The following is a 24,598-nucleotide window of genomic DNA, read 5'->3' on the forward strand; positions in this document are numbered from 1 at the left end:
ACTTTGTTTTTTTACAGCTCTTCACCTTTGTCATCTTTCTGGCACACAGACTTCGCTTTCAGGCTTATGTGATCTACAAGGAAAAAACTTCATAAACAAGTTCCTAATGCAAGCTCATTCTGCATGCGGCATATGGACTAAAAGGTGTGACAAGAGTGACGCTTGTTTGTCACTCTTCCTCAGCTTCCTTCTTGCTCTTCATGACTATTTGGGATTTGGTTTGTTGGTCATGGTTGTAGGTTTCTTCTTGAGATACTCCTATGGGACTTTTCCTCTGAACCCTAGAGGCTCATGACAAATCTAGCAATCCTAAATCCCCCTGACTTGGGAAATGCAATGGGTCTTGTTCTCTGCCCTGTTACTCACCTAGGGCTGTATCACTCTTTCTCTATTTCCCTTTTTGGAAATGGCAGGCCTAGCCCTTTGTTTTTATTTTGCTCCTTCTTAAATGCTTAGAATTGGCTTGAATCTCAATTTATACAGCTATCTTCCTGTCTTTAGTAATCTTTCTGTTTCAAAATTATATGATTCCTTTTCCCAAGACTCCTAGGATCTGGGTCTACACTCACATATCTGAGAATAAAATCTTACAGCAGCTCTGGACTATAGCGGTGCTTTCATTCTCTGGATGTTCCTTTGGGAAGAAAGGAACATGCACGACTGTCTTCTTTGGGAAGAAAGATTCAGTGAATAGTGCATTGCATATATGAATCATACAGTTATGAAGTCTTTGTCCCCTGATTAACTCTGGCCAGGCCTTTATGGAGACTCAGCCCTAAGAGTAAGGCAAACACTACAAAACATTTACCATCAAATCTCAGATATGTCACTGCTTCAGATTTTCAGATGAAAGATAATCCACACTTTCTAGTATGAGCAAAATGTTATTGAATTATTAATCTAAATGAAAAAGTACCAAAAAAAAAATCAGGCTGAGGCAGATATTTACCACAGTAAATTCCAGCCCAAAATCATAACATTTGATATATTATAAACTGAGGAAAACAGACTTTTATAATGGGAACTGTTGCACACTCTTAAGAGTTGATTGTGCCCATCCTATCTACAAGCACTCACTCATGATTCTGCACAGGACTCACCTAAAACCTACGTGTGAAAAAAATGGTAATGGTATAAATTCACCAGACTAAAAGGCTTTTTCTCCTACTCATGCTTCAGGGTGTTCTTTTCTGGATTAAAGCCTTTTAGCCTCTCCTTTTTAATCTAATCCCTTTCTAAAGTGACACGTTTCACTAAGCAAAAGGTCCTAAGCCACTGCTATGACTTCCATTAGGCCCACTGCACAAAAGAAAAGGATCCCTGGATCAAGATGAGACACTCTGTAGCCTAACTAAGCTCAGCCTTGTTCCAGATTTCAGACTTCCTGTTTTCTATTGAGCAGGTAATTGAATGTAGTTTTCTAACTACAATCCTATGCATATTAGAAGTGCTATTGTGAGAGTAAACATGCTGAAGATTAAGAAGTGCTTACCCAGCAAGGTATTGCTATCTTAGAGAAATAAAACAGAGCTCTCTGGAGAGCTGACACACTGAAAATATGGGGGTGGATTTTTCATAATCCTCTGATGGACAGATACATGAAGTAAAACTTAAAAGAACGTGTGGTCACAGATTTTCTCCCTTGCAAATAAGCAAGTGTGGCAGGGGAAGACTTGAAACTTACTGATCTCTGTTTTGGTAATGGAAAGTTAGAAGCAATGGCTTGTTTTCTCACCAGAAACTCCACCTACTCTTTGTTCACTTTGCACCATTAGTGTGAACATACTACATACTACATCAAGAAGATGATAGGAAAAAAATAGCAAAGAAAGTTATACATTAAATGCACATTATTAAAGATTTGAAAATTGGGCAGTTAGAAGCAGTTAGAAAAGGCCCAAACATTGCATAGCATACGTGCATTATTTTACAGTCAGTAATTAGTCAGAATGTGGTAGTGTACACAAACCACAGGGAAAGACTATGCAGAAAGAATTAACACGGGACTTCATTATTTTGACCATCTGTGGCTGGGCCTTAACTGGAATGACCTGCAGCTGAGGCAAATGGTATCTGTAGGAGAGAAACAGCTTTATTAGAAGATCTGGTGATAGCCTTTCACTTGCTTGACAGAGACACCGTGCTGGAACTTGGAGTAGTGTCTTCTCCTCGTCTGAGGTACGCTCTCTTTCCTCCACAAAGAGAGTTCAAGAACGGATTATCTGCAAATGGGCGAAGCTCCAAAGTCTGTCCGTGGTCCTGTGGTGTCCAGGGTGCAATGCTGAGCCTTGATATTATTGAGAGAAGCAAAACCTGTAGCTGGGATTGTAGAAAGGAGCTTCTGAAAGAGATGCTACTGCCTTCTTTTCTCTCATGCTCTGACTGGATACCCCCACCTGCAGTGATGTTATTGCTGCAATCCCAGCCTGACAGGCCCCAGCAGGGAAGGACCAGAGCAACTTCTCTGCAGCTCTTGGAAATTTTGACTCAGACTAGTGATGGTTCCTGGCTATACCAAGTTGCTTGGGCTCAAAGTTGAATGAAATGTTCAGTACAAGTACACTTGTTAATGAGGTGTGTCCTGACAACACGTGCAAAGCTCAACTGATTCAAATCAGTTGAGTGCCTTCCATTGTGCTATATTTGTTTTCCTATGGAAACTCACTCACCAGGGCTACTACAATATGTTTCTTTTATTTCTGCAAATAAGGGTGAACTAAAGGCTAGGTTTGAATAAGAAACAAAAACAAAGATCCAATTAAAATAAACTCCAAGATTCTAGATTTACATGACAATTTCATCTGTCTCAAGTCTCAGGCTGTACAGTTCATCAGAGCATTATTAGGAATGACTGTACCATAGAGAGTGATTCACCCAGGACTACGTTCACCAGCATAATGCCAAATGCTACATGAATAGAATATTTTGCTGCTGCATCATGAGTTGACATACAGAACAATTAAGCAGCTGGGGAATATGGGGGAGAAATTATGTTCTTTTCACCTCCAATCTTTTCTCTGCTTCAAAAGTCTGAAAATGGACTGAAAATGCTATTTCTCTTACATTTGCATGGGAATACATTTATTGATATGCCTCCAGATATTTTTTAATCTGGTTATTCATATCGTGGTGCATGAAACTACATAGACTTGCCAATGTTCTTTCTCATGTGTTTGTTACATGTAAAACCAAGGTAACAGTTCTAAAATATGCTATCTATTCTTTAATCTCTATTTTATGAGTCAGGCAAATAATAACACTTATCTTTAAGGAGACAGAGAATTTAAACTAAGCCAAAACAGCACTTGATTAAATGTGGGGGTTTTGGTGGGGGTTTTTTGTGTTTTTTTATGGTTTTTGGTTGGGGGGGGGGCGTTGTGCATTTTTTTTTTTTTTTGGGTGACTTCAGGGAAGATTCAAAGGTCTTTCTAAATGTTGAATCTGAATACTTAATTCTAAGGCATTTTTGGTTGAAGTAAATTGAGGCATTAATAAATTCAACATTCATCATAAGGGTATTTCCAGCTCTGCAGTTGTACATCAATGTCACTGTGCACTTATCTTGCTCTCACTTTTCCAGCTTGTCCATAGGAAGGTTGTAGAAGATCATGCCAAAAGTCTTTAGGAGAAGGCATACAACATTGCCTGCTCTCCCTGCTGCCCAGAGCAGGTCCAGTCACTACCTTGGTTAGACAGTCACTGCTGAAGCCCATGTTATCACTAGTGAGAGTGCTGCAGTGGCAGCATGAAACACCAAAAAACCTTCACAAAAATAAACTCAGTTAATTTCCTGGAGTGCACATTTTCTCTCACTTAAAATGTGCTCCTTGTCTTCCCAGAAAACACTTTTTTTTTTTTTTTTCTGGATGATACCCAAATCTTGTATGCCTTGTTGAAGGCATGTAACTCGGCCTGTGTCTCAGTGGGCAGGGGCCCCAAGCAGCCACTTGGATCTGCAGTCTGCTCAAGAACAACCTCCTGTCCTCAACTTTACATGTCAGTAAAAAGCACAGTTTGATGCATATTGATCTGAGCAGTTTCAGTTATGAGATTTTCTTAATATGACTCTTTTACCTACCTATTTTTTTTTTGAGGAAAATCTCATTATGAGTGCCCAAACACAGACAAATCATCAGTTTACATCAGGCCAAAAAGTCACATAAGAGCAACTGGCATGCATGGATATGTAGATGGAAACTCTGGATATGGGGCTTCTTGTTTTCCTAACAAAAGATGAACATTTTCCTAAGCTGCTCCCTGCCACTTGTTGCCCCAAAAACAAAGCCCTGTGACGTTCACTCCTTTTTCCCCATTCCTTCCAAAGTGGATGAAGAAAGGTCACTGTGATACTTTCTCTGCTGTGAGTTTGCAGTGTGACCTTGTGACAAGGAAATCTGAAGTCAACCCCCTGACTGGCCCTGTCCTTCTGTAAGATTTCCAGTTCTTGGAGAACACAGGCCAATATCATTATACTGTAGCTCCTGCAGTGAATATTCTTCTATTTTTCCATTGAGCTGCTGATTAGCAGCCTGGTTCTGATGCAAGTGTCCAACAGCAGTGGGGACCACAATGCTAAGAAGCAATTGGTGTGCATTTCCCTGACCTCCAGCTCTGACAGCTCCTTGCTCCCAAACAGGTCAATCCACTGGGTCATGGATGAAATAGCAAGGGGCATCACTCTTGCCAACAACACTAAATTTGTTAGGACCTATTTCCTTTAGTTGGTATTAGGGGGGTTTGGATAGTTTTTTGGTTTGGGTTTGTTTTTATGTTTTATTTTGTTTTGGCTTTTTTTGAGGAAGACAATAGTTTGATGCTGGTATATGTGAAAAAAACCCAACAACGACAACAACAACAATAAAAAGACAAGTACCACCAAAAAATGCATGCAATTTTTTTCTGCTGTTGTGATTCAACCCTGGCCAGCAACTAAGCCCCCCAACAGCTACTTGCTTATTAACTACTTCCCCAGGTGGGACTGAGCAGAGAATTGGAAGCATAAAAATGAGAAAATTTGTGGGTTGAGAAGAAGACAGTTTAATAATAAAACAACATTGCATGTGTAGAAAAGCAAAACAAGGAGTTTATTCACTACCTTCTATCAACAGGCAGCTGTTGAGCCATCTCCAGAAAAGCAGTGATCCATCAGGCATAACAGTGGCTTGGGAAGACAAATGCCATAATGCCAAATGTCTCCCAGAGTGTGTTGCATGCTGATTAACAACTGAACAGCAGTCATGGCTGTAAACTCAATCTAGCACATTCCAATCAAATTTGTCATCATCATGTACTGAACACACCAGCAAGAAGGGCAGTGTTCAGTGAGAGGAAGGAGAGGTGCTCTTGTCTGCTGTGGGAGTTGCCCAGGAACCTGTGTTGAAACTCTGACTTCAGAATGCTCAGGTTGTTGTATGCTCCCTCCTGCAGAAGGATTTGAGATGGCTTTAAGAGTAAATAGAAGAAGGAGTAGGGGTAAGGCTTGTTACAGAACCCTGTGGACTCTAGTATGTGAATCTGATCTCTTTTACCCTCATGAAGCAAAGAGAGACCCTGACCTATTTGAATGGAAACTGTAACAAAAGCTGTGAGCTATTTTTCCTTCGAACTGGAGACCTGGCCAATCTGGAGAAAAGCTAAAGAAACACAGTAAGTGGAGCTCACAAAGAATGTGTCCTGAATACCATGGACACTGGTGGCTGTGGCTGACCTAGGTCACATCTTTGTTGGTATCTCTGAAACTGTGACCTGCCCTGAAGCCTGTGAAGAGAGGGAAGGGAGATGATCCTCTCTGTGTGGTCCCTTTGTCTGTAACACACCCCGTGAGAGCCAAGCAGAGCTGCGGCTTTGTGGACGGTCCAGCCCCAGAGCGAGCCTGCCAGCAGAGAAGCTCTGAGCACCAAGGTTCGCAGGGGCAGGTGCTCAGAGCTGCTCAGCTGCTGCAGAGAGAAGATGGAGCTGAGCACAAATTGCGGGCAAGCAGCTGATGAGAACTGTGGAAACTCAGACACCAGGACATCTACAAGTACCAGCTAAAGTCCCTGTGGTTTTCTGCTTGCTGGCCTACAGGTAGTTAGGTTACCATAAAGAATTAACAGTATTTTTTTTTCTTCTGAATTGTTTATACTTCTAGCTCTTATCTCTGGGTGCATTCACATTGTATGTCAGCTCTGCAGAATGCAGACTGTGCTGTGACCAAACAGCTCTCTGTGTTAACAGATGGACAGAATGGAGCTGGGTCTATAAACGTGAAAGGAGCAGTTTCATGGTGCTGAGCCAGCAGAATCATTGTCTGCATCCTGCTGGTGTCCTACAGAAACCTCATCAGGCAGGGATTTACAGCAGTGTATTGGCTTCACCAGGAGAGGGTGAGAGGCAGCAGGGTAGTGATAGAAATCTGCACAGGAGAGGGAGTGCAGTGACACAGCATTTCCTCTGAGGTATAAAGCTGTATAACTACTGCATAGGTTACTGTGCTGAGGCTGAAAAGCAGGATCTTTTAATCACCAATGTTTAGATGAGGGCTTTGGCCCTGACTCCTTCAGTAGCTGATTCAGATGTGAAATAAGGCTTGAGAAGCTTGAGAGTATTGGGGTCTGGCCTGGGTAGAAGCAGTGAAGGAAGAACAAAGATCTAGGTTGTGTTCCAGCTTGGACTTCTCTGGTCTCTTCCCTCTCCTCCTCCTTGCACTTGTCATGCAAACTAACTCAGCCTTAGACAAGTATTCTTCCATGGTTCAGAGGCTTAGCAATGGCAGTATGTTATCAGATGAACAATTAGACTCAAGGGTTCCCTTGTGACAGAACCAGTACAATGTGTTTAAATAAATTAACATTCAAGACCTGTGTTCTGTGGGCTGCAGCTCTCTGGATTATGCAAAGGGATAAATTAGAGTGAGCCTTAGATCTCAAGACTGGAATAATTTCTGTGCTTCATGTAGCACAGAAATAACTGCTCAAGCTCAAAAATATTCTCTCCTTTTTTTTTATTTATTTTGTTTTTGTAGATGGTGGTGAAACACTTCAATTTTTTATTGCAAAAATGAGAGTTGCTCAAATTTATCTTCAGTCCTGTGTGATCATCCTGGGAAAGCTGCTGCTCAATTACTACACACAAACATTTTTTCTTGATTTTTTTTTTTTCTAGAAGACATGCTACTTAAATACTAGGATACAAGGTACCCGAAATGGAACGACCTAATTTTATACAACATGAGTTAACTTCCAATTGCATATATGTTAGATTTGACCTTATACAAAAAGATTGACACTTGCATGCATGGTAACAGCACCTGTAGTTGCACTAGAGAGAGGATGGAAGACAAGAGCTGACAGGGTTGGGGAGGATCCAGCTTGCATGCTGCACTTCTGCACAAGTACACTGGCTGCACTGTAGATGTTTGCTTCCTTCTTCTAAGAGCTCTGATACTGCTGAGTTCTTGCTGCAAGCCACATCACTGACATATAACAGCACTTTCTTTCATCTCTGCTGAAGCCCAGACACCTCTGCAGGTGGAAGCTGCCTCAGTTTGCACGAGTTTGACACTGTCCTAGGAAACAAGGCATGAACACCTTAAGTGTGAGGACAAGGCTCTTGTGGGAATGCAGTTTTGGTTTCTAGGAGAGTAAAAACAGAATTCTTCCCTTGTATTTGTTAGAGAAACCCAATACCGTAAGGCTTCATGTCTGTGCTCTCACATGAGCATGACCAGAGCTAGCCATGCTCTAGCCAACACCCAAAGGAGAGCTGCCAAGAGCCCTGGCACAGAGTGGAGCTAAAGTATGACTCAAAGACAGCAGTTAGTTCTGCCTCTGTGGTGTTTGCAGAGGAACTCAGGGCAGCAACTGCGCCTTGTGCTAGAGGCCAGCTTAGTCAGACTAATCAGCCAAACAGCCAGAAATCCCCAACAGTTACAACAGCAGCAGACCTGTTCAGCTCTCATGCAATACTTCCTGCCTTTCTATACTGACCCTGACTTCCCTTTCTTTCTTTACCTAGCAAAAAAAGAGGCAAAAAAGACTGGCTCTGAGCTCAGATAGGTATTTTGCTGCTTCTTTAATCTTCAGAGCCTGGTAATGTTTATTTAGATCCTCCATCAGGTGGAAAACCCCTAACCATTCCCTTTCTATTTTTTCTTCTGAATGATTTATGGCAGCAGGAAGAGCCAGGTCTGGACTCCCCTTCCTCCCTGTCTGCCTCAACTGAGCTGTGCCAGTCCTTGGACAAACCTCCATGAACCTGTGCAGGACTGATGGGTTTGGGACAGACTGAGGTGACCGTGCAGGCCATGAATTAGTACCAGAAGTCCTTCTAAGCTCCTTTGGACTGGCCAAAGTGTATTGTGTCCCATACATACCTATTAAAGAAGATGTAGAGCTCAAGAGCAGCCAGCAAGAAGAGGAGACTCATAAGGCCAATAAGGCTGATGACACAGGGAAGAAAGCATCCAATCTTCTCTAAGGAGAAACAGATGCTTTTTTAGGTACATCTCACAGATCCTGTTTCCCTTGTGCCTCTGTAAGGATGACATCTCCTGGACAATGCTCTCTGTGTGCTGGACTTCAGAGGGTGACCTGAGGCAGCTCGAATACAGCGCCAGACACACAACTGGGAAGAAACAACATCCCCCCAAGTCCTTGATGGAGTAAGCTTATCTTTCACTGTATGGCCACTCCTGCCCACAGCATTGCTGCAGGCCTTGCCATGTGCATCCCAGCAAATCTCAGCTCTCATTCTCTTCCAGATGAGTATTTCAGTCAATTACCTATGGCTGCACAAAACTTCCCAGCCACATCTTCAACTTCAGCCTCTAAAGCCTTCACCTACTAGCCAGCTTTGGGAGCTGTAAGCTGGCATTCAGTCTTCCTGTCACAACCCACGTGTAACCAAACAGTTAGCAATATGTAACGGCACCAACGGATTACAATACATAGATCTGGATGATCTTACCATTGACACATTTGTGTGTCATGACCTTCTGAATTAATCCCACCTTTCCATTCATCCCTGGAGGTGGATGGAAAATCCACTGCATCCATCTCTTTTCCTACAACTTACAAAAGGTTTTACAGTTCTGACACCATGTGTGTTTATCCTTCCCCCTCCCAGCAAATTTCTTACTGGAAACTCAGCTGCCTCATTTCTTGCTGCAATACTGCCAGTGCCACTTGTGTTTGCTTGGTGCTGGAAGAGAGGGCTGAACAGGGCTCTGAACACTGAAAACATACAAAGGGAAGCTCACCTGAGGGACAGCAGGCTATGGACTGGCTCCAGTTCCCAGCTGGGTGGGACACCATGCAGATGGTCACGTTGGTGACATTGGTGCTACACGCTGTGAACTTGCTGAGGACAGTCACTGTCCCATTGTCGTGGCACTTCTCCTCTGCAGTGGAGCTGCCCTCTGGCACCCACGAGAGCTGAGCCGGCGGCTTCCCCGCCACTGCCTCGCACACGGGGCTGCCCTGCTCATCACAGGACAGGCTCAGCCTTGGGGGAGCTGCAAAGCACCAGCAAGGGGACATGCATGGAGTTAGCTGGGCACAGCTGGGCTGGGCTGTTCTTGTTCTCCACCCAAAATGAACCCGAACTGAACCCAGAGAAAAGAGGAGAATGAGGTTGGAGGTGCCATCCCATCCCACCCCATTCAGCAACATGGACCCAAAATACATGAGATGAAGAACAGCTCTCTTATTCCCTTTTGCCCAACTCTCCCCCATCCAGCTGAGCCTCATCACAGCCATTCATACCCTCTGTGTGTACATGGGAAATTGCTTCACGCCTGTCATTTCTAACTAGACAGTGGAAAAAGGAGCAGCAGAAGGGAGAAGAGTTACGGGAAATAAGGAGAAAGGAGACACAGAAATACTCCCAATGAAATGCATGAGTTTATCCCGGCAAGAATCACAGAATGGCTTAGGTTGGAAGGGACCTTAAAGATCCTCTAGTTCCAAACACCCTGCCATGCAAAGTGACACCTTCCACAAGTCTGAGTTGCCTCAAGTCTCACCCAGCCTGGCCTTTAACACTGGGATGTCTACAGCTTCTCTGGACAATCAGTGTTCCAGTGGTTCACTACCCTCCCAATACCAAATATCTTCCTAATATCTAATCTAACCCTACCCTCACTAGTTTAATTTAAAAAAAACCCTCCCCTTTTGCACATTCCTTACCCAGCACAGTCAGGTAGTGGCTTATGTGGAAATTCCCTTCTGTTGATACCATTTCACAGGTGTAATTTCCCTCCTGGGCTATTCCCACTTGCTGTATCTCAAGGGCAGGAGGCAGACCTGCTCTGAATGTCCAGTCTATGTTGTCACTGCAGGTTGTTCTGTGTGTCGCGTTCTTATCAACCCTGTATACCAAGGTGCACAGGCCTCCAGCCGTGGGGGTTATCCTCCATGTTAGCATAGTTAGATTTCCTTTGACAGGGCAGGTGAGAACAGAGCTGTTACCTACAGTCATCACTAACACTGAGGAGCTGTTCCCTGAGGAGAAAACAGGAGAATGTGTGTGAGAAGGAGCCCAGGAGTTGTGGTCTGGGCTTCACAGGGAAATGTCTGCAGTGCTACAAACAAGCGTGAGGCCATGCCTGTGCTCGTCTGCACACTCTCTGTCATCTCTTACAACAGCTGTGGATTATGGAGCCAGTGGCCTGTCTCGGCCACCCCCTGCAATACAAATTTCTCACTGAGGATCATCTTAATGGATAAGACTGGATGCTGGAGGAGGACTCTACTCTTGCCCATTGTCTTCAGCAGTTCCGCATCCAAAGGCTGTGCTTGTGTGAGCAAATCCTCCAGTGGGTTGCTTACGGGACCTAAAATACAGGAACATGACTATTGCATCTGGCCACATGGACAGTGGCTTTTCTCTCTATCTGCTGCTGCTCACAAAGTAAACAATTTTACTTCTGCATATTCATATGAAATCCAACACTCTGGGCAAAGGCCTTGTCTACACCTCTCAGGCATTGCACAGGTGCACATGGCACTGGTGGAGCTTTGTGTAGGAGGGAAGGATTTTGTCTTGTGTCTCAGGGTTTTCTTATATGTGCATTAGTGTTGCCTACATGTGCAAAGGAGCCTCTTTTGTGAGGCGCTTGTGCGACTGAGAGAAAAAAAGAGTCTGAGGTGCAGGTTGTAATCCAGTGTGAAGAGTAGCTGAGGGAATGGGACTTTTGTGTCCTCTGGCTTCTGCTGAAGTTAAAAGCAAGCAATCCCTAGATTTCACAATGTATATGAATGAAATTTTTCAATTAATGGCTTTATAGGAATAATACCCATAGCTGTTGTCCAAACAAACCTCTATTTACCACTTCACTCATTTCTTCTTTTACTTGGTGGCCAATAAACTTTTGGACAGTAAACCACTGATCTCTCAGCCCTCTGTGTCACTGGTGGAATATGTGTTGCTCCTTCCTTTGGCTGAGTAATGGTTTTAGTGACAGTCTGAAAGCTGTGTGTGAGGAGAAAATCTCTCAGGTGGCCTTTTTCCTCAACATCACTGCCTAGAACAGCAGAAGAATGAAAGTGTGAAGACATTCACCCCACTTTTGTTCTGGACCTAAGCTGTCCTTTCAATGGAGTCAAGCACAGGTGGCAATTTCCGCCCTGATGCTCCAACGCTTCTAGGAATCAATTTCCTTGATTATAGTGGTGACAGATGAAAGAGTTGAGGAGTCCAGGGCATTTCATGGGAGAGAGAACCTGTTCCTGTTTGCTGTTAGATGCAGAGATCCTCAAGAGACTCAAGATCACTGCTTTGTGACCTGTTCCACCTGTGCTAACAAAAGCAAACCAGAAAAACAACCAGGAATCTGCATAATTAACGTAGATTTAGGAGGGAAAGATTTAGATCTCATATTTTTAGAATTTGCTCTTCTAAGTCTTACTTAATCTTTAATTCTGAACATCGTGTCATAAAATCCCATGATACCTCACTTGTCAGGACAAGCCACTGATACCTAACAGTAGAGCTTGACAGGTGATCATACTGATCATGAAAACTCACATCAATCATGTTTGTAATAAATTTGTTAATTATCATGAAAAATATTATACTCCAGGAAAATCATTACCAGTTTTCATCAAAGCATTGAAAAGCACAAGTTCAGGACATTATTGGTTGACAACTGAAAAAATCTATTTGCAGATAGAAATGTTTTGATTTCCAGATTATTGGTTTTTCCATCAAAAAGTCCCTTCAGCAATTTGTAAAGATCCCTTCTGCCTTTCCCAAAGAAGAGTTGAGTACATATCACTCTGATACCCTGCCTTTTCCTCCCCTGCCCTTATCAGAGAGATGGTGCCAAAGTACCATCAGAAGTACCTGTAACTCCTGTGACTGCAGTGATGGTGAGAAGGACAATGGTGCAAATGCTCTTCCTGACAACTTTCAAAGTAGCTCTTGCTTTTGTGGGTGAGAAGGATTTCTTGCACTGTCCAGCTTGCTGTGAGCCCCCCAGCATTTCTGCCAGTGATCCTGAAGCCAGAGCCACTGTTCTTCCTCTGCTCCTGAGAGCCCCACAGTGCAGCTACAAAGAGCTGGTTCTTCTTTCTAGCATGACCCTTTCTCTGATGAGAATTGGTGAGCACAGAGGAAGTGGTATTCATATTTGCTCTCTTCCCAGTGGCCTTCCAGCCCACTGTCCCCAGTGTTACTGGAGAAGAAAAAGTCTACAGCAGAACTTTCACAAAGCCTGACCAGTGTGACTTTTCGTATTTTTCTTGGATCTTGCTGTTAACAAAATTTTTAACATAAGGTTCTCATCTACGTTTGGCAGGATTATTGACACAGATCAATTATGACATCTGGCAGCTCAAGCTAGGGATCTCAAAAGAGGGACCAGGAACAAAGACACCCCTGGGCAATTATACCCTCACAATCTGATTCCCCATCCCTCCACATGACAGTCTGGACTCACAGAAATATTAGGGTCTGGGATCTTCTCACTCTTCACTGGCTCTCTGTTCCATTACCAAGTGGTTGCTACATGATCATCTTCACATCCTCCTATGTTGGTGTCTGTGGGGATTTGGGTCAGCCTCATAGTCCTTGTTGCAATATGGCTGTTACAGTTAATAGCACAGAATCATGGAACCAATTAGGTTGGAAAAGATCTCCAACATCACCGAGTCCAGCCTGTGACTGATCAACACCTTGTCAGCTACACCATGGCACTGACTGCCATGTCCAGTGGTTTCTTTAACACCTCCAGGGACAGTGACTCCACCACCTCCCTGGACAGTCCAATTCAATGTCTTTCTGTGAAGAAATTCTTTGTGATGTCCAACCTGAACCTCCCCTGGCACAGCTTGAGGCTATGTCCTCTTGTCCTGTGGCTTGTTGCCCGGGAGAAGAGGCCAATCCCCACCTGGCTACAACCTCCTTTCACATACTTAAAGAGAGTGATAAGGTCACTCCCAAGTGTTTTCTTCTCCAGGCTAAACAACTCCAGCTTCCTCAGCCTCACATGACTTACTCTCCAGAGCCTTCATCAGCTTTGCTGCCCTGCTCTGGAAACCCAATCTATGGGCTGGCCACTCTTGCTATTAATATTAAAATAATATTTAAGCTCCTAGGTTTACCGGTCCTAACTATCATGAATATTCAGATTATTATCTCCACATTTCACTGCAATCCATCTTTGATTTACACAACATATTTGTATAGTTCAAATAAAGCTCAGTTTCCAGCCTAACAACTCTGTGTATTTCAAGCAAACACCTATTTCAAATAACATAAAATGTTTAACACTCAAATAAGAATTTTATCATTGAATTAGGGGAAGGATATTTTTAGTTAACCACTTTAAGTATGCTCAACATATTAAAAGCAAAATCTCTTGAAAAAAATTCCTCAACACAGCTTCTGCTCCAGCACCATGTAGTTTAGCAGTGAAGTGCAACAATCATTACTCATGTTTCAAGGCAGGTCCAAGATGCAAAGATCACATGTAGATCCCTGTGGTGTGAGACATACCATAGTTTCAACCATACAGACTGTGGGTAAGGTAGTTCAGACCTACCTGGCAGAGGCAGCATGAAATAAGGGTCTAAGACATGAAAATCAGAAGACTTTAGGGTCCTAATCACTGGGAGTTTAATCAGGAGCAACAGATCCAGGCACTTGGAAAATGTAGGGTCATTTCAGAAACTAAGGCAGGAAAACTGATAAATGGGGAGAATTTCCTACAGTATGGGAGGCCACCTAGACTGGTTATTTCGGGGAAAGGCCTAATGGTTTTGGGTCTGGGGCTTTTTGCTCATATCTGATATTCAAAGTGATAGCTGGAAAATCATTTCTTTAATTAGCCCTTTGAGTTTTGAGTCCCTGGATTACAGTCTGTCCACAACACAGAAACTTACTGCCTGACTGTGGACAGTGGAAAGGTTGTCCGTGGGTGATTTAGCAGGGGGAGGACTGGTGGGAGGTTTTTGGTTTTCAAAGCCCAAACTCTCAGTCTGACAACACTCAAACTGGAGCCAGACAGCATGGCAGTATTGTTTCAAGAACACCACTGCTGTGTCCCAGGCAGTGGATCCTAGCAGCTGTGCTGCTGGTCCTGGTGGTTCTCCAACTACCTCCAGCACAGCTCTGGAGCTGGTTTCAAGTGTCCTTCGCTGTTAGATTGTTTTGGTCTCAGCTCAGAAGGCTTTTGTGTTCTGAGACCCTGTTTTAGTTGAATTCATAGCTCAAAATCACCATGACATCCTGTTTCCTTTATGTGTTTCTGGCTCTGGATGTACATCACACCTCCAGGAGAGTGACTTAGCCCCCCCCTGCACCCCCCATAACAGACATAACAAATTCTGCTTTTAGCTGCCGTCCTGGACATTTCAGAGCAAGCTCCTTACAGTCATTAGTGGTTCAGCCCCTGAGAAAGCAGAGTTTTGCAAAGATTGGCTTCCTCCTGCTGCTGCTGCTACAAGGGTTTTTGTTAGACCCATATTATAGCTGTGCTTTCTTCTCCATCTCCTGCTCAAAGCAAGCAACAGCACTCACCTTGAAAAGTTCTTTTTCTTTCCACTTAACAGTCAAAAACACCAAAACATTTAACTTCCAGTGTCACTGTGATATTTTCTGAAAAATCCCTTCACCAGGATTTCTTCTCCTGGGAAGTTGAGAAGCCTCAGAAAAAAATTTAAATAAAAATTATCTGATTGCTTCTTCTTGTGCTTTGTTGCTTTGGGATATGGTAGGTGATTCTTTCATTGCTTCCATGTGAATTGTGTTTTCTTAATGACCAATCACATCCAGCTGTGTCAGACTCTCTGATTCTGTCGCAGGTTTTTAATATCATTCTTGTCTAGCCTTCTAATGTCTCCTTTCTCTTTCTTTAGTATAGTTTTAGTACATAATTTCTTATTATATAATAAATATAATATGCTATCATATAATATCATAAATAATAAATCAGCCTTCTGAGAACTTGGAGTCAAATTCTCATCTCTCACCTCGTCCTGGGGACCCTCACAACACCACAACACTTTCAGAGATGTTAATTGGGTTTTCTCCTAGTACTGATGTTATAAGTTTGGGTCCGGGGAAAAAAAAACCCAACAAATTTAACACAGATATTGAAAAGAGAATTTCAGTTCTGTAAAACCAGTGGAAACAACTCTTCAGCTGTGGCTAGCATTGTTAGCTGCCACATGAATAATAATGACTCTCTCTTTCATTACTTTACCATAGAACCTTTTAAAAAGCGTTTTCCACTAGTGTGTACAATGAGTATTTTAATTTTTTAACTATTTTTTGTTAACGTCTCAGAATATCCAGCCCTTGAGACATCTGTGGCCTTAATTTCCTTCTTGGGACTAGAGACACTTCACGCTGCCCCCAATTGCATAGTTTGCTTAGAGGAAAATGCAGAGCTCCTTAGCATTTTATACAAATAATTTGGCCTTTAAAAGTCCATATCCTAGTAACTCTAGTTCCTAAACCACCTTCCAAGTGAAAAGATAAGATGTACTTTAAGGGGAAGCACAGATTCAGGCACAGTCAGTAGTGCTGTTAATGTCACAAAAGAAAGGCAGGCTGATGTGTTCACCTTGTCCTTTCCAGCATGCTTCCTGGTGACAAAATTTGGTCCACATTTCTCTTGAGGGAAATGAAACTCCAGAACCTGGCTGGTTTTGGTTCACAGGACCTAAACCAACTGTCCCAAACGCACCTCACTGCTCTCTCAGAACTCAACCTCCATCTGGTCTCACAGCTACTCTTCTCTGACAGATATCTGAAAGGAATGATGGTTTGACCTGTCTCACAATGCTGGGATAGACAAGATCAGACCAGACAAGACAAATGGAGTTGCCACTTCCTCCCAGCTCTGTGCTCTTGACTATTGTTTGGGATTTAGGTCAGTGTCAATGGTTATAGATCCCTCTTTCAAACTCCAGAGGAATGATTGTCAGAGTTTTTAATGTGGACTAAATTACTTTTTTAGCAATTCCCTAACACTTAACTACATAACCAGCAACTGAAAAGACACATCTGCTGTCACAGACATGAGCCATAGGCAATGTCAGTGTGAACGCCTGATATTTGGCAATAACATGCACAATAAAAAGCAGAGTTTTTCAGGGGAGACACAAAGCAGGCTTAAATGTTGGTAAGTTACCAGCTCTGTCCACAGTTAATCTGCCATCTTCCATCTCCATACAGTCTGCCCCAGAGAATCTAGATTGCAGTTTGGTCCAAGAAAAAAGTAAAAAACCTTCCACTGAAATGTACAGTTCCAGTCTCCAGGTTTTAGATGTGGTTTTACTTCATGCTCTCTGCTAAAATTAGAAGTATTTGAAAGGTCCTATACCACCTTAATTTGTTCCTTCTACCTATGTAGTCACATTAAAAAGATACTTAATTAGTGGCTAGGACCCTGGCCAGTGTACTGGGCACCTCTGTTCTCATCATCACACCAGCAGACATGGTGTTAAATGGGCTGATTAGTTTCTCTGCTGCCTTCCCTTCTGCATCTGGCCAGCTGTTCTGGGTGTAATGTGCTGCAGAACATGTGCCTGGCAGGGGTAACTATTGCAGGTTGCTTTGAAGCAGGCAAGTCTGCTGCCTACAGCTGTGAGCTGTGTGGGACTCTGAGGCAAAAGTACCTGAAAGCACTTGTTCGGCTTCATGTGTCACAATTTGGCACAGAAATGAGGAAATCTACCTGCTGGTGTGGTTATGAACATGTCTCTCTCAGGCCAGTGATTTTTTCTGTTAATAGATTCACCACAGATTTCAATTCAATTAAGTTGCTGCTTTAGAACCCCCCCAAAAAAGGAATAGCAGTGTTCCTGAATTAATTATTGAAAGTTTAGCCTTTTTTTTTCCTGCATTTATAAGTATTTGTGCCATAGGCAGTGACAGGAGAGAGGCCAGTCCTGGATAAATAAAAGTCATCTGTAGATTAATTTGGGAGCACTCTCCTAAGTATGCATGTAGCAGCCAGTGACTGCTATCTATCCTGAGCTATGCACATTTGAGCTCTGTCTTGCTGTGAAACAAAGCAGGTTTTAAGAGGACTTAATTTACAGGACTGAGGTAGAATACAGGGTTTTTTTCCCTAGGTTTACCCTATTAACCTCTCACTGTTAAGCACTTTCACTGATCATAAATTTGAGAAGCAGCTTATAGATTTCAGTAGAAGTTTGTCTTCCTAGAAAATATTCAAAGCTATTTCTGAGAAACATGTATGTTGTTGGCTGCCCTTAAGGGATTCTTAAGGGATCAAAGTTCTCTCCCTATAGCTTTGTAACTGAGCTCAATACAAAGAAAGTAGGATATAGCCTCTGTTATCTTCTAACAGTCCTTCCTGGCCTTGAATCTATTCATTGAAATAACGAAACCATCCAGACTTACAGGGCTTAAAACAGAGGGCTGTGAATACAGAAGAAAAAGAGTTCTCTGTCTCAAAGGAAAGGCAATGTTCCACAAGATGACCAGGCTGGCCTGGGTGTAAGGTTGAACATCAGGTTATTTTCACTTTTATGAAGACACTGATGAAGTTTACTTTCATTTGAAGGTGTTAAAATAACAGTACTTTGAAGATGAAATGTTTCAAGGACATACTTTTTTTCTGTGGTTTTACAGCCCTATGAACTGTAGTCATGAAGGAGAACAATGTAAAAAGCTTTATGTGTATTTTTTTTTTATAGGACAACAGCACTCTGATACATATCAATTAAGAAGTAAAACTTCAGGGGTCTTCTTACTATAATGTGAACACAGGTGACAACAGTTTTATGGTTGCTTTGGGCTTGTTTTATTCAAAATAAAACTGACCTCTACACAGTTGTCCTTGAAAAAAGTTTTGTTGGTTGGTTTTTGGGTTTTTTTTCCCTGGAACAACTGAATTTTTTTTACTTATCAGAAGAGCACTTGGAAAACTGGTGTCTGCAGCTGAGAGGTGGACAGTGCTATAGGACAGGCCTGCTTTGCCCTCCTCCCTGGCCAAACAGGGCATCAGCACATGGAGCCCTCAGCAGCTTGACAGCGTGGTTGGGTTTGGCCTGAGAACAGACATAAGAAGACACTGATCTGAAAAGATGGTACAAAACTGGGAGGAGCTGTTGACTTGCTCAAAGGCAGACACCCTGCAGAGAGACCTCGATAAATTAAAGGACTGGGCAATCACCAAGCATATCAAGTTCAACAAGGTAAAATGCCAGACTCTGTACCTTGGATGGGGCAACCCTGGATGTATGGACAGACTGGGGAATGAGTTAGAAAGCAGCACCATGGAAAGGGACCTGGTGGTCCCGGTTGATGGAAAGTTGAACCTGAGCCAGAAGGGCCAACCCTGGGAGCATCAGGTCTGGCATCACAGCTGGACAGGGGAGGGGATTGTCCCACTCTGCTCTGAGCTTGGGCAGCCTCACCTGGAATATTGTGTATAGCTCTGGTCACAACATAAGGAGGGTATAAAGCTGTTAGAGAGTGTCCAAAGTAGGGTAATGAGGATGGAGAAGGGCCTTGAGGGGAAGCCATATGAGGAGTGGCTGAGGTCACTTGGGCTGTTCAGCCTGGAGGAGACTGAGGACAGACCTCACTGCAGTTACAGCTTCCTTGTGAGGAGGAGAGGAGGAGCAGGCACTGATCTCTTCTCTGTGCTGACCAGTGACTGGACCCGAGGGAGTGGCATGAAGTTGTGTCAGGGGAGGTTTAGGTTGGATATCAGGAAAAGGTTCTTCCCCCAGAGGGTGGTTGGGCCCTGGAACAGGCTCCCCAGGGAAGTGGTCACAGCACCAAGCCTGGCAGAGTTCAGGAAGTGTTTGGACAACACTCTCAGGCACATGGTGTGATTTGGAGATGGTGCTCTGCAGGGCCAGGAGTTGGACTTGATCCTTATGTGCCCTTCCAACTCAGCATATTCTGTGATTCTACTAACAGCCGGGCCTGGCCAGCACCGGCGGCTCTTGGGGGTGGATGCGGAAGGCGAGCGCACACGCCGAACCGGGGCCTGACAGTCCCCGGCCTGCTGGGGGCAGCCGCGGGACCGCCCCGTTGTCCCGCCCGCCGCCTTCCGGGGCGGGCCGCGTCCCTCTTGCAGCTGCTAGGATGCTGCTGCCCCGGGGCTCGCCGCCGCTGGCTGCTCTGTCCCATGTGCTGCGGCTGGAGCGGAGCCGCCGCACCGGGATCGTGTTCCCGCTGCAGAAGCTGGAGCGGTACCTGGCGCCCGGCACCGACACGGCGCTATTCCGCCTCTTCCAGCCCGGGCTGGCCGCCCTGCAGCGCGCCGAGGCGCTCTTCAGGTCCGACCGCGGGCACCCCATCGACTACGTGAGCTCCGCCATTCGCATGGACCATGCCCCGCCGCCGGCCCTGCCCGAGGTCAGGCGAGCGCTGCCCCCGCACCCCTCGGCCGGGACCGTGCCGGGGCGGCACCTTCCCCCCGCCCGGGCCACCCCGGGCTGGGCTCAGCTGCGGGGGCAAAGGGGTGGTGGAGTGGTTGTGCAGCTCTGTCAGAGCGCTGCGCAATGTGTGGGGCACTTACTGCTCCTTTTTAACAAATCGTTTATTTGTTGTTGTTGTTACCCGTTGTGCAGCTGGCAGCCTGACATGTCCATGGCTGTGGAGTGACCAGGACTGGCTGCAGCGAGAGGTGGGCAGGTGTAGATGTGCCTTCTCTGCCTCTCCCCCTGCAGGTGTGCTTCATCGGCCGAAGTAATGTGGGGAAATCATCTTTAATCCGGGCCTTGTTTTCACTGGCTCCAGAAGTGGAAGTTAGAGTGTCAAAAACTCCGGTGAGTGACGTTTTTAACTTCCTTCTCTTTGGGTCATAAGCTGGTACCAGTCCAGAGGAGGGGGCTGAGAAGGGTGGGAGGGAACAAGCTCTTAAGCAGCCTGAAATGACAGAAAGTGACAGCTCTGGTAGCCATCCTCATGGCTGGCACTGGCCTTGCTCTAGCCCAGGAAGGGGCAGAAGGAACCCAGCCTAGCTCTTCAGACAGATGAAGGAGCTGCACTACCTGAGCAGGTGTGCTGTAAAGGCCTTTGAGAAGACTCAAGCTTAGAGACCCATTAAGGTATTTTTAGTCCATTTTATGATTAGAGCCATGTAGGATTGCTACACGGGTAGGAGACTGGGCAGTTTAAAGCACTCTGGGGGGGCAGGGGTCTGGTATAGAGATATTTTGCAGAGCACCTCCGAGTACACTGCTTTAAAGCAGGTTTTTTAGAAACCACCCCTGTGCTTCATCTTGCCTCCAATCCTCTCTTCAGGGCCACACCAAGAAGATGAATTTCTTCAAAGTAGGAAAGTACTTTACTCTGGTGGATATGCCAGGATATGGCTATCGTGCCCCGCAGGACTTTGTTGAGATGGTGGAGGCCTATCTGCAGGAACGGCACAAGTAAGGGACCTACCTGTACCTCAGCACAGGGAAAGCCAGACAGACACCCCTATACAGCGTCATGTAATAAGGGGAGAAAATGCAGAGGGTAGCTGCTTCCATCCATTAGTTCTGACATCATTTCCCTGGAAGCTTCTGCCTTGTCACTCATTCATGCTCAGACATGTCAAAACAGCAGGAAAGATTGAGGTGCTGCTCCATGCTGACCTTCTGTTTCTATGCATGGCTTTTCTTGGCTCTTCCTATCCCTAGATCCCATGTTACTTGTTTTTGCTTATGAATTTGGAAGTAGCAGAGCAGGCATGAAATAATGGTGACAATTACTGTCGCTTGTATTTCTGGCAGCTTGAAGAGGATTTTTCTATTAGTTGATGGTGTAGTTGGACTCCAGAAAACAGATCATATTGCAGTAGAGATGCTGGAAGAGTTTAGGATTCCTTATGTGGTAGGTAATGCTTCATTCTTGGGTTGGTTATAAGGTACAGGTAGTCTAGAAAGGTACCCTCCACCTGAGCTTATGCAAGTTGGTACCTAAGCAGTAACCCTTTATTGTTAATAAAATAGGTGTTGAGGGAGACAAATGGCATTTAAGAGGGGGTTTTTATTTTATGTGGTTCATTAAATAGATATCTTTTTTTCAGTGCTCAGCTTGAGCAGCTCGAAAAGGTGCACTCCTTACGCAGGCCATAGTATTGGTGAACAGTGTTAGACTGTTTTTTCCCCTAGATATGACCAGAGCTTTCAGACTGCTTTGTAAGATGATCTAGGACTCTTACAGATGTTCCAGCTTAACAGCAAAATAATCTTTCTTTCTTCTCTGAATACTCCCTTTCTGGATCCATGCAGATGGTGTTAACAAAAATTGACCGAGCTTCCAGGGGATTATTGTTAAAGAATGTACTGGAGATCCAGGAGTTTGTAAAGGAGAGCACTCAGGGATGCTTTCCTCAGCTGTTCCTGGTCAGGTAAAGTTCCTCTCCACTGCTGCTGTTGTGTTTCTGGTGAGTTCAGCAGGGCAAGATACCTAACACAAGTCTGTATGGTCTAGAGCCAGCCCCTCTCTGTGCCCCAAGGATAGAGGGTGGGCTACTGATAGGGAAATGTCCTTTCCCTTCTTTCCCCCTTCTCTGCAAGTGAGTAATGTTTGTTTCCAAGTGTGCTTCTTCCTTTGGCCTTTCTCAAAGCAGGGCAGCAATTCCTGTGCTGCATGGTAGCTGGCTTTCCTATTTTATGCGGAGTAACAGTAAGAGCTGCAATTGTTGGATTATATAGCCAAAGTGCTGGCTTTTCCCAAGGTGTACTCTGAGACATGTAACTGAGCACAGCCAGTGGCTGTTTGTCTTTATTACTCAAGATACATCAATATGTGGCACTGAACATCGATGCCTCTGTTTCCACAGTGCTGTGGAGTTCTCGGGGGTTCACTTGCTCAGGTGTTTTGTAGCCCATGTTACTGGAAACCTGCCCACTGTAGAGGCCAGCTGAAAAGACCTGCTGATCTGCTTGGCTCATCAGGAACAAAAGGTACCAAAAACACGTCTGGGGTTTTTGTTGCAAATAACCCAAGTTACTATATGGTATTTTTGAATAAATTAGTATTTATAAAGCTATTTTTTTTTCTTTATTAGGTTCATCAGTTCAGGAAGTTTGCAGTGTGAATTAATCCATGTTATTATAAAACTGTTTCAGAAAACCTACATGATTGTGCTAAGGAGAAAAAAAGTAGGTAACCTCCATAGAGAAGGGAACTTTTAATACAGCATTTCCTCTCCCTACTCTGAAATGTTCAATAATCTACTACTCCATGCCTAACCTCTGCTATATTTAGGATACTAGAGACAGTCTAGTAATATCATTAATAAAGAGGCATTTAATCTAGGAAAGAAAAACTACAGCCCTAACATTAGGCAAACTGTATTGCCCAGTTGAACTCTACGATACACAGAGATTTACTTCTCTCAGCTGGGTTAGGGTTAGGATAGCAGGGGCCAAAAACTGCATCCTGTGCATCCTTCCTGCTCTAAGGCCATGCAGAGTGGAGATAGCCAGCCTGTTATCTGTGAAGGTATGTTTGACGTCTTGTATATTTTACTTTTGTAACTCTTCTGTGTCCTGTGTTCAGTAGGTGCAGCAGGATAGCATGCCTTGCTTGCAGACATTGAGTTGTCCCTGTTCCACAAGGATGAAGGAAAGAACGCATCTTTTATGGGAACTGCTTTTCCAGGAGTGTTGGCTTGAAACAGAGTGGAATAAAAGACTGACATCTAGAGGAGCCCTGTCCTGCACACTGTCATGAGTCAGTGCTGCATCTACCTTCTGTTTTGAGGTCCAGCATGAATTTCTGCAGCTCCACGTGGATGAAATGCCAGATCTGAGGCACACCATCCATGATCTGTATTGGCTCTACCCTGGCAGCTGAAGCACAACACTGATGTGTCCTGTACACTTTAGGGGAACTGCTTCCCACAGCAGCTGTGTCTAAGAGCACTTGAAACTGTCCAGTTACAAGGCAGAACTGGACAAAAGGACAGCCATCAATAGCAGCACTCATACAGGAGAACTTAGTCTGAAGCTATGAAGTGCCTGTGTCAAACCCTGACACTCAGTTTTTGCCATGTCTTAATGTGGCCAAGTGTGGTTATGTAGTTGTCAGAGTTACTTGGATTAAGCATTTAAATCTCAAGAAAGGAAAGTTATTTTCTAAACCACTCTGACAGTGCAAAAGAACTAGAAATGCCACTTTCTTTCACTATGCAATTTCTTGTAACACACTAGACATGAGACAAGATCTGTTTTCAGCATATGTGTAGGAAGAGGAGCGTGTGATGAATGCAGTAATTGTGGCTCTCTAGCTTCTTCATCTTAGTGATCAAACCTGTAATTCTGTTAATATTTTATCTCTAGTCCCAAAATGCTGCGGGGCAAACCAGTCCAAGAGATGCATGATCCTAGAAATGGAGCAGTAGCTATACAGATGGTGAAAGTGAACACTTCAGGAAGGGCCTTTTTTTAGAATCTTTAAACCAGGATCTTCCAGAAACATCAGTCTCATCAAAGCTGTAATTTTCAGGGCCCTTGACTGAAGAGCCTCTGAAAATAACCTCAATTATGTAAAAAAGTGCAGTTCTGCTTTTAGTCCCTCCTCAGAACAAAACCCTTTAAATTTCATTACAACCCCTTACGGTGCTAGGAAGTCTTTTACTGACCACTTAAATATGTCCAGTTAATCCATTTGTACAAACAAACTGGATGTGTGTGCATGGAACATTAGGTACCATCTTCTGCTGAAGAACCAATTTTACCTCTGGACACATACTGGTTTTATTCAGAAGTGCTTCAGATACTAGAATAACTCCTGCATTTTGGTCAGACATTTGCAAGAGCCAATACTACAGTTTGATTCTTGAGTGTGACAATGCCCTTATGACAAAACAGTAAATAAAATCAAGTTCTCTCCCTAAACAGTAAAACTTGGATTTAAGTGCCTTAATGGAAACAGGCTTTGGGAAAGCAGGTGTCTTAACACGTTACTGGACTTTTTTTGCCAGGTTCTTACGGAACCAACTGAGTTGCAAAGTGAGGAGCTGCACTTTCTCAGGCTAGGGACACAAAAGATCTCTCTTTCTTTCCCCCTCAGTGATGAGTGGTGGGTGGGCCTGGCAGCATATAGGTACAGTAGAGCTCATTTCAGATTTGAATTGAAGTGTCTTTAGTTGTTTGCAGTCCGTAAGCTTTACTTAAAGCTCCTG

At 44.1% G+C, this 24,598-nt stretch overlaps 2 protein-coding genes across 11 annotated transcripts; one reads left to right on the top strand and one right to left on the bottom strand.

Annotated features, from left to right (window-relative positions):
- Positions 1–6,260: 6,260 nt before the first annotated feature.
- LOC132339814 (cell surface glycoprotein CD200 receptor 1-B-like) lies at positions 6,261–10,690 on the bottom strand. The gene is made up of 3 exons (XM_059870328.1): positions 10,167–10,690; positions 9,239–9,493; positions 6,261–6,394 (listed from the first exon to the last, which is right to left on the bottom strand). Exons 1-3 carry the CDS (start codon positions 10,456–10,458, stop codon positions 6,261–6,263), a joined length of 681 nt encoding a protein of 226 aa, XP_059726311.1. The 5' UTR covers positions 10,459–10,690.
- Positions 10,691–19,519: 8,829 nt separating this feature from the next.
- GTPBP8 (GTP binding protein 8 (putative)) lies at positions 19,520–24,319 on the top strand. 10 transcript variants are annotated; one of them, XR_009485253.1, is made up of 8 exons: positions 19,520–19,827; positions 20,142–20,240; positions 20,719–20,849; positions 21,195–21,294; positions 21,696–21,814; positions 22,250–22,373; positions 22,457–22,575; positions 22,975–24,319. XR_009485253.1 is itself a non-coding variant. In XM_059837984.1 (7 exons), the coding sequence occupies exons 1-6, from the start codon at positions 19,555–19,557 to the stop codon at positions 22,332–22,334; spliced, it is 807 nt and encodes a 268-aa protein (XP_059693967.1). In that variant the 5' UTR covers positions 19,520–19,554; the 3' UTR covers positions 22,335–22,373; positions 22,457–24,319. The 10 variants fall into 10 exon arrangements, 4 of the variants coding, with proteins under 4 accessions (XP_059693967.1, XP_059693965.1, XP_059693966.1 ...); XR_009485250.1 differs by having other exon boundaries at positions 22,457–22,571; positions 22,972–24,319; XR_009485254.1 differs by having other exon boundaries at positions 22,457–22,571.
- Positions 24,320–24,598: the final 279 nt, after the last annotated feature.

Source organism: Haemorhous mexicanus, chromosome 2, assembly GCF_027477595.1.
Source record: "Haemorhous mexicanus isolate bHaeMex1 chromosome 2, bHaeMex1.pri, whole genome shotgun sequence".
NCBI lineage: Eukaryota > Metazoa > Chordata > Aves > Passeriformes > Fringillidae > Haemorhous > Haemorhous mexicanus.